Raw genomic sequence first — 9,677 nt, 5'->3', positions numbered from 1 at the left:
AGTTGGCTAAGTGGATTCATTTGCCTACCTTTATTTAAAATAATCTTGACTAGAAAAGAAAGGTTTGATGTTCTGCCTTCTCTTAGGTAGAGAAATAGCATGGGTTTCCTAGAAGAAAGTCAGGGTGTTAAGCCACACTGGGGAAGTGGGCCTCAATAATTACCTGACTCTCAAAGCTGGCAGAGGAGAGAGTTCATTCACGGAGTCTAGACTCTTAGCGTCCACAGCATACACGCCCAAAGGCAGCCTTGACCTCCTTGTTCCGCAGGCTGTAGATGAGGGGGTTGAGCATAGGGGTCACCATGGTGTATGACAGGGACACCACTTGCTTGCTCTCTGGAGAGTAGCTGGCCTTGGGGCGCAAGTGGATGACCCCTGTTGTGCCATAAAACAGAATTACCACTATGAGATGGGAGGCACAGGTGGACAGGGCCTTGTGGCGCCCAGAGGCCGATGGCATCCTAAGGACAGCAACCAGAATCATCACATAGGATGTGGCTATGAGACAGAAGGGAACCATGATGACGAGGACGGTGGCCACAAACACATTGGCCTCGAAAACTCTGGTGTCTGCACAAACCAGGCTCAGCAGAGGTGCTATGTCACAAAAGAAGTGTCGGATGCCACGTGGCCCACAGAAGGGGAAGTTAAAGAGCCAGATGGTGAAGACGAGTGCGACAGGGATTCCCGCCAGCCAGCAGGTAGTAGCTAGCAGGTAGCACAGCTGCGGGCTCATGATGGCACCGTAGTGCAGTGGCCTGCAGATGGCCAGAAAGCGATCCCAGGCCATGACTGTTAGAAGGAAGCACTCAGATGTGACACAGGACAGCACAAGGAGCAGCTGCAGGGCACAGCTCGTGGGGGACACCCCACGTCCAGGCTGCAGCAGGGTCACCAGCAGGCGGGGTGCCACGTCCAGTGAGAAGCAGATCTCTACCAGCGCCAGCTGGCGCAGGAAGAAGTACATGGGCGTGCGGAGGCCGAAGTCCAGGCTGGTGAGCAAGATGATGAGCGAGTTCCCTGACATTGTGAGCAGGAAGGCTGCCAGGAAGAGCGCTGCAAGCATCGGGCGTAGTGAGGGCACGTGTGCAAAACCCAGCAGCACGAACTCCAGCTCACGTGCTCCGCTCTGATTGGCCCAGGGTGGCGCTTCCCAGGAGGGTGGCATGGGCCCAGGATTCGAAGGCACAGTGTTTAAGGACCAGGGAGGAACCCTATGGAGTGCTGAGGGAGGAGAAGATGAAGTGAGGAACTGTGGCCTGTAAGGTTCAATGTCCTGTAGTCAAAGGAAAGTCTATCCAAATGACAATCAACCTCCCTGACAACCGAGGTCTTTAAAACCATCTCAGTTAAACCGTGGGATAAAAGGAGTGACCTCATGTGCTGACCTAACTCCTCTCTGTTTCCCCGGTTTATGTTCTACAGATCTCCTCCAGCAGATGGACACTGCCTCGGAGTCACTCTTCCCATGTCAGTTTATAAGGATGGCTACGGGTGCCGACTCTTGGTTACATCTCCATACACATTTCCCTGTAGTCTCTAACAGGTTCTTACGATCCTCAACACCTACCATTCTTCCTCCACACCCCCAGCATGGCATCCCCAGGGCCCTTGCCTTTACATAGCCCTGTTCCCTCTGTATGTTGACACTGTTAGACTGTTCTCAGTCTCCAGGTATATAGTAAGATGTCATCTTCAAGGTTGTCAAGATGGCTCAGAGAATAAAGGAGCTTGCCACTAAGCTGGAAGACCTGAGTCCAGTTCTCAGTATCTACATCGTGGAGGTGAAGAGCCAACCCCTGTAAAATGCTCTCTGACATTACATGACACATGCATCATTCACTTACTCCCACATCCCTTCACGTATCAACAGATAACACTTTCTGAGGGCCTATAACTTGGTGGCCAGAATAAAACAAGCAACCCCCTTTCTACTATTTATATTTTCTGACTGCAGTTGTAATTGAACAAATACTAGATGAAATTTACCTCCTAGTCAACAAAGTCTACTCACCCTGTGACCTGTGAGTGCCATGGGTCATGACGCTTCATCTTCAGTGCAGGGGATTGTCCTTCACTAAATCCTGCCAAAATTTGTCTCTCAGATGGGTTTTATGAAAAATCAAATTTGAGTAAAATATATGGACTTTCTGAGGCTGGAGAGGTGGCTCAGTGGCACAGTGCTTGCTACACATGCAGGAAGACCAAAGTTTAGATCCTCATCACATAAAAGCAGGGTGCTGCCTCTGTAAGCCCCAGTGTGACTCATAGAGGATGTGGTACAGAGGCAGGAGGATCTTAGGGCCTGCTTAACAGTCAGAGTCTTGCTGAAACAGGGGGCTCCACATTCAGTGACAGACCCTGTCTTAGAAAATAAGGTAGAGGCATTGGAGCGATGGTGAGGTGGGTAAGAGAGCTTGCTGTGAGAACCTGCGGAGCTGTGTTCAAATCTCTAGCATCCATGTAAAACCACCTATGGCTTTATATGCTTATAACTACAGTGTTGGGGGAAGGGAACAGAGACAAGGGCACCATGGGAGCTCTCTGGGCAATCCGTGTAGTTGAAATGGCAAGCTTTTGGTTCACTGGGGGGGGGGGGCTGTGTCTTAAAGAAGTGGGGCAGAGAATGAGAAGACACAGTGCCCTCCTCTGGCTTCTTCATGAGTGCTCATGAACACGATGTTCACCCGTGTGCATGCTATATGTATGTATATCTAAACATTCTGAAAATGAGAATAAAGAAGGGAACAGTGAGTGAAGACACCAGCACAAACCTCTGGCCTCTACATTCTAATGTGCAGGCAAGTATACCTCCACATGCACATACTGCAGTAGCCCCCTCCACACACACACATGTGGACACATGCACACGCACACACACACACACACGTGCACGCGCGCACACACACACACACACTGGAGGGGCTTGTGCACTGTGTATTCAGATACTGATTTCTGTGTAGATCTAGTTGTTGTCTGGACATGGGCATTGCCATGAAGACTCTCCTGTATCAATGTGGTGTAAAGAATGCTTCCCAATTATCTCTGATGGTTAATAAAAGATGAACAGCAAATGTCTGTGCAGAGAAGAGAGGAAAGCTGGACTTCTAATCACAGGTTGGAGTCAGAGGGAGGAGAACCAGGAAAAAAATTCACTATTAGGTAGGTGAGGGTCCAGGAGCAAAAGGGCTACACAAGAGGAAGAAGAGGAGGAGGAGGAAGGGGAGGAGGAGAGGAGGAGAGGAGGAGGACACCATAAGGTTAAGTATAAGAAGGAATTATGAAGGGAGTTCTCTATGAGGACAGACAGCTATAGTGAGTGAGACAAGGTGAAACTAAATGTAAGTAACTCTGGGTATGTAGCTGAGAAGTAGCTAGATAGCCTAGAGGGTTAGGGATATCTGCTCAGTTATTGTGCTTAAAGTCTGTTCATAGGTCTCAATATCAATTATTTGGGAGTTAGCTAGGTCAGAAAAACCTGCCACCTTTAAACTTTATTCTACACACACACACACACACACACACACACACACACACACACACACACACACACGTCAGAGACTGGGTCATGTTCAAATATATCCAAAGTCATCAGAGACTTCAAAGCACTCCTTTTAATACTCATTGCATGAAAAAAAAAATCAAGTTTACTTGTCTCATCATGACATCCACATTTTCTTTGGGAACACCTTCCAAATTCATCTATCCATTCATCCATCCATCCATCATTCATTCATTCAATCCAGACGGCAATTTTGAGTTGATACTGTAACCAGATACTGTAGCAAAAACTGATGTTGGATCCAAGTTTTAAATGGAAAAGTGAGACCTGTTCCTCAACTTCTAGTGCTTGGGCAGACAGAGGGGCACCTTTCTTCAGAAGGGGGGTGCGCGCAGAGGGTGTTATAGAGTGACATCCTAGCCGGTTCTATGTGTAGGCTCTACATGTAGCATCAGACATTTCCACGGCTGCATCTGTTGCATGTGTATCTCTTTGCTTTACTTACACACATGTTCCCGGAGCCTAAGACAACACCTGGCTTATTACAAGTGAAGAATCAATATTTACCAGATAGCTGAACAACTTTGCCTTGAAACTCAGAAGTACTTTTTTGAGCATCTGAAGACAGCCAGTGTTTTCATGCTCCTTTTCCTTAGAACATATTTATAATTTCCCACACATTCACACTTGCTTTTCTTTTTTGCTGCCTGCTGGCTTCTCACACTCAACTTAATGGTAAATGCTGGTCCCACCTTCTTCACATAGGCCTGCAATTAAGCCAGTCCCAGACCATGGCTGTGTAGTACCACATCTAGAAGTGATGTCTATCATGAATGAAACTGTGAGGTGGCCTGGTGGGTTCGAGGGCTTGGTTTGCATGTTCAATTCCCAGTAGTGAATTCATATTGAGCCATAAGTGGTTCAATGACCCCAGGAATGGGGTGGGGAACATAGACAGGCAGATTGCCAGAACTTGCTGCCATCTATCATAGCACAAAAGGACTTGTTCAGTGCTTCAAGGTCCTAAGGTGGGGAGAAAAAAGGTACTCTATTCCAGTGGCTCCTACCCTGTGGGTCTCAATTCCTCTAGAGTAGAACAACCCTTTCACAGGGGGATGTGTAAGACCATCTGCATATCATGTTTAAGAATGTGGCAGAAGAAAGTTAAACACAGACTGACATCTTTTTCAACTCCGAGAGGAAAGTGATGCTCTTAACAGCCTCTCTAATGACACGGTTGGTTGACTGTAGCTCAGAGCTCTACTTTCAAGATTTTCTATCTAACAGACTTGGGCTCCCCGGCCTAAAAAATAAAATGGAATTTTATAAAAGCACACTCTGTGCGCTATTAGTGGATACCATCTCCACGGCAACCCCCTCAGCATAGGTCACAGTCACCTTTCACATAATGAGCATTGCAAGCTCATAACTGACATTTCTTCCTGTATCCTTGACACCTGCAATCCATTTTTTAAAAAAATCACATTCACCTAAATGATGAGTGAATACATTGTGTATGTGTGTGTGTGTGTGTGTGTGTGAGAGAGAGAGAGAGAGAGAGAGAGAGAGAGAGAGAGAGAGAGAGAGAGAGAGGCAGACAGAGAGACACAGACACACAGAGAGAGAGAGAGAGAGAGAGAGAGAGAGAGAGAGAGAGAGAGAGAGAGAAAGAGAGAGAGAGAGAGATTTTAATAAGGAGGTACTGATGCTGAAAATTCATTCTAGAAGTTACATCACTCGCTACTGCTGATGGATTGGATGTGAGGGAAGAGGATGGAGAAGATTGAGACATAAGTGCTAGGAGTCTGACCATAGCCACGGGATGAGCACATTTGCTCAGACTGAAAGATTCCAGGGGGTGGGAAGGAAGAAGAGAGTCCATGAGACGTCCCTGCTGGGTTGTGGAGAAAGCAATTGGGTTTACAGACCGGAGCTCAGATGAAGGGCTCAGTGTAAGGATGAGTATTTGAACCTCTGAAGTATGGTGAGTTTCCAGGCAACAATGCTTCAACTAATCCACAACAATGAGAGATAATTAGCTTCTCTGTGCCCTCCTCTGTAAAACTATGAATAGCTATGGCAATCCCAAAGTTTGTGGCTGCCATATGGGGAAACAGAAAAGTAAAACGAGTTTTCTGGAGCAAAAGTGTAGCTGTGAGCTCAGGATGCCCAGCTACAGACAAGCACTATCACGCGCTGCCTGAGTAAGTCACTCAATAAGCCATTCAATGTCAGCTCTGTCCATTCCCCTGTGTACTTTCCCAAGCCACATGGAATGCTCAAATGGATACATAGGATGCCCAAATCCCCACTTACCTGGTGGAAATGGTGAGTCTTGATGCTGGGACCTTTGTCCTATATTCCCTGCTGTTTGTGGCAGAGATCAGATGTGGCTGGTTCAGATATGGGATTCCTCCTTCCTCAGCCATGTGATGGATAAGTAAACAAGAACTTCCACATCTCTAAATACTCCGTGCGTATACTCCATCGCAAAGAAACCAGGACTTCGTTTTTTGGAAGAAGACAGACGTACCTTATTTTGGCAGCATGATGTCTGCAGTTAATGGAGAGTAGGTTGTATCTTGATAAGAAGTTGACTCTTAAGTCCATGACTTACAGGTGGAGGCAACTATGTCAGCTGAAGGCTGTGTTAGCTTGGTTATAGCAGTCATCACACAAAGTATTCATATATGAAATATTGCCCTAATGAAAACTCACTGGGGAGTGGGGAGGGGGAGGGATGATGGAAGGGAGGAAAGAAGGAAGGAGAGGAGGGAGGGAGGGGAGGAGGGAGGAATGAAGGAAGGAGAGAGGGAAGGAAGGAAGGGAGAGAGGAAGGAAGGGAGAAATGAAGGAAGAGTGGGGAGGGAAGAAAGGAGGGAGAGCAGGAGAGAGGGAGGTGGGAACATGTAAAGGAAACTAGTTAGGAAGAGGAAGGGAAGTGAATCTAGGACAGAAGAGTGCAACTGGGGGCTTTAAATACATTATCTACATGTATGAAGATGTCATAATGAGATGTTATCTTGTATCACTTCATCAGAGATGAATGAAAGTCTTCCAAGATCTCAGAGCGATTTCCATGAATAGAAATGACAGAGTCTGATGCAGTTCAGGTTGACCCCAAAGTCATCGTGTAGCAAAGGATGACAAAACTTCTGGTCTTCCTTCCTGCCAGATTTTTAAAAGTCAAGTTGCACACCGTAAATATATGCAATTTAAAATTTCCAACTACACAGTAACATTTTGAAGGACAGAACACAGGCCTGCCTCACATGGTGGGGAGACCCTAAGGAGACCACCAAGAGCTTCTCCTGCACCTGCTGGAAGATTTGAAGAATCTGCCGGGCACGAGCCAGACAGCTTGATAGTTTCGTTACACAATTTTATTCCTTTAAAAAAGGAAAGTGTGTTTTGTGGACCACAAGATACTGTTCATTGCTGTTAATCTACACAAAGAGACAGCAATAGTGTCTTCCTCAGGATGGTGAGGGAGTCAACTCAGGCTGATCAATGAAAGGGTGCTCACGTTATAGCAATGTGGGCTAGGATGTCGGTCAGCTGGGAGAGTGCCTACCTAGCAGGTGTAAGCCCTGGGTTCAGTCCCCAGCACCTGGGCATGGTTGTGCACACTGTAATCCCAGCACTTTCGAGGTGGAGGCAGGAAGACCAGAAGTTCCAGGTCATACTTGTCTACACGAAGAATTTGGAGTCAACCTGTACTACACGAGACTGTCATTTCTGTTGATGGAAATTGCTCTGAGATCTTGGGAGGCTTCCATTCCTCTCTGAGCTTTGATTTCCACACAGATAAAATGGGCCTCAGAAGATCCCATCTTACACATTGAGAGGATAAAGTTCAGTGTCAGGTACATTTCAGGCACGGTTCCTGCCACCTGCTCAACTGAGCCACTGACCCTGCCCCGTAGACCACCTTAAAAAATAAAATTATAATGGGCTTCAAAGCAGATTTTGTGTCTTTTGTGTTTTCATCTGTGCGATTATTTTTCTCTGTCACTAAAATTGGCTGGGCAATTGTCTGCCTTACAAATCAGGCAGACAGTATCCAGCCAATTCTAAGTTACATGGGTCATCCAGACAATCCTTAATTTTGTTGCCAATCCAATGAAGTGAGCAGAACTGTCCACTTGTTTCATAGAGCCAGAGTGAGGATGAATCTCCCTCCTCAATTTTCCAATCCCTTTTAACCCTCTGCATGTGAGATAGTTCAGTGTGTAAAAGGACTTGCTGTCAAGCTAAATGACCTGGACTGATTCCCAGGATCCAACTGATGCAAGAAACAAGTCCTCAAGCTATTCTCTGACCTTCATACATGTGGTATCACCCCATACACAAATAAATAAGATTGAAAAAAAAAGAACTCTTTGCAGTCCCAGCACACAACCATCACTTAAATAGGTGCTGTTTTATTACTTTATGCAGTGAAGTTGTTTTCAGGTTTATATATTTTTTATATTATAAAGGGTCGGGTATCATGGTGCACATCTGTAATCTCAGTCCTAAGGAACTTGAAACAGGTCTACTGAGACCCTACTTCAAGCCCTGCTTCCCCAAAATTAATGTAAAGGGCATTCATAGGCAAACTTCAGTCTTGTGTTACTTGTAGAACTTGATTGTGTTCTAAGATAATTAAGAGAAGGAAAAGGCATAGAGGAAGTAAGAAAGACAATGAAGGGACATAAGAAAGACAAAAAGGGAGATAAGAGTGGAGAGAGAGAGTTAGGAAGAAAAGGATGGGGAAGTTGAGGAGGGAGGAAGATGGGAAAGAAGGAAATGGGCAAGAATGGAGGGGAGGAAGAATGGAAGAGGGGAGGAAGAAGGCAGAGAGGAGGGAAGAAGGGGGAGGGGTTGCTTTAGAACTATTGACTATACTGCTTTCCTTGAGACCACCATTGTGCTTGATTTTCAAATTGGAAAATGAGAAGCTCAGATTGGTGTCCCAAACATGCCAGGGATTCTTGCTCCCTACCACTGTGCACCTGTCACAGTTCTGTTCCATAAAGTTAATTATCAGGTGGTGACTGGGGCAAGAAACTGAAGCCCAGAAAACTTCCAAACTTGGCAAGAAAAGCAGAGACACCCACACCACCTATCTTTCCAGTAATGTTCTTAAAAAGACCATCCCTCATTCCTGAGCAGCCACACAGTCCCAAAGAGCTGGAGCTGACACTCACCTTCTTGCTCATCCGTAGTCAGGGCTGGTTGATGGCAAGTCCCAGGGATATCAACCTCTGACCGGGGATCTGGAGTCATTTGTTTTCCCTGAGGATTGTACACTATATGCTCATTATCCATCCTCTCTGTGCCCAGTGGAGACCAGGGGAGGCAGCGTCTTTCTAGTCATCTTTCCAACCATGGCCCAGGTGGGTTGAGTCTCCTCTGTAAATTGGGAAAGTCAATGGAAAGAGAATACTTGCTGTTGGCAGGGTTCTGGAAAGACAAATCCCCTCCTCCTGTCAAGGCAGAATGTCAGCTGCACAACTTGCCTTGGGGGAAAATTGATAGAATCCAATCAGTGTTAGAACAAGCGTTTCTAATAGCTGGTCGGCTGTCACTCGTCTCAAGGCTATGCAGTGGATATGCTCACATGAGGGGCTGAGTATGCACATGAAAGGATGTGTAAGAAGCATCAATAACAATATTGACATTGCAAATATACCTTGATAAGGGCTGGGTGAGCCATAATATTTCATTCACTCAGCAGGAAACAATGCAGACACCTTCCTGTATTAAAAAATGAGGATTTTTTTCCCCCCAAAATGTTCAATTAAGTAAAAATAGCTCTTTGCAGAGTGATATGATGGAGTAGCACTCAGGAAAAATAAGGAATATGAAGAGAAGGAAGAAATAAAGAAGAAAGAGTCTAAAGTAGAGGAGGAGGAGAAAAGAGGCAGGAGGAAGAGGAAGGGAAAGAAAAGGGAGAGAGTGGGGAGAGTGGAGAAAGAGGAAGAGGAGAAGGTTAGAGGAGGGGGCATTTGTGTGGAGGTCAGAGGACAATGGGCAGGAGTCAGCTTTCTTCCTCCTGTTGGTGCTGAGGATCAATCTAAGGTCATCACAGTTGGTGGCAAGCACCGTTATTTATGGAGCGGTCTCACTGGCCCCAGACCTTTTAGATAACTGAGGTCAGAGTCCCTGGATAGACCCATAGTTAAGTGGA

The 9,677-nt window shown here is 46.1% G+C and overlaps 1 protein-coding gene across 1 annotated transcript; it reads right to left on the bottom strand.

Moving 5' to 3' along the window:
• Nucleotides 1-214: 214 nt before the first annotated feature.
• LOC110297647 (olfactory receptor 10A7-like) lies at nucleotides 215-1,168 on the bottom strand. The gene has a single exon (XM_021166535.2). The coding sequence runs from the start codon at nucleotides 1,166-1,168 to the stop codon at nucleotides 215-217; it is 954 nt and encodes a 317-aa protein (XP_021022194.1).
• Between the last annotated feature and the right edge of the window lie 8,509 nt (nucleotides 1,169-9,677).

The sequence above is a fragment of the Mus caroli genome, unplaced genomic scaffold, assembly GCF_978045245.1.
Source record: "Mus caroli unplaced genomic scaffold, Mus_caroli_1 scaffold_8, whole genome shotgun sequence".
Lineage (NCBI taxonomy): Eukaryota > Metazoa > Chordata > Mammalia > Rodentia > Muridae > Mus > Mus caroli.
This window is presented reverse-complemented; position numbering and strand designations above follow the sequence as displayed.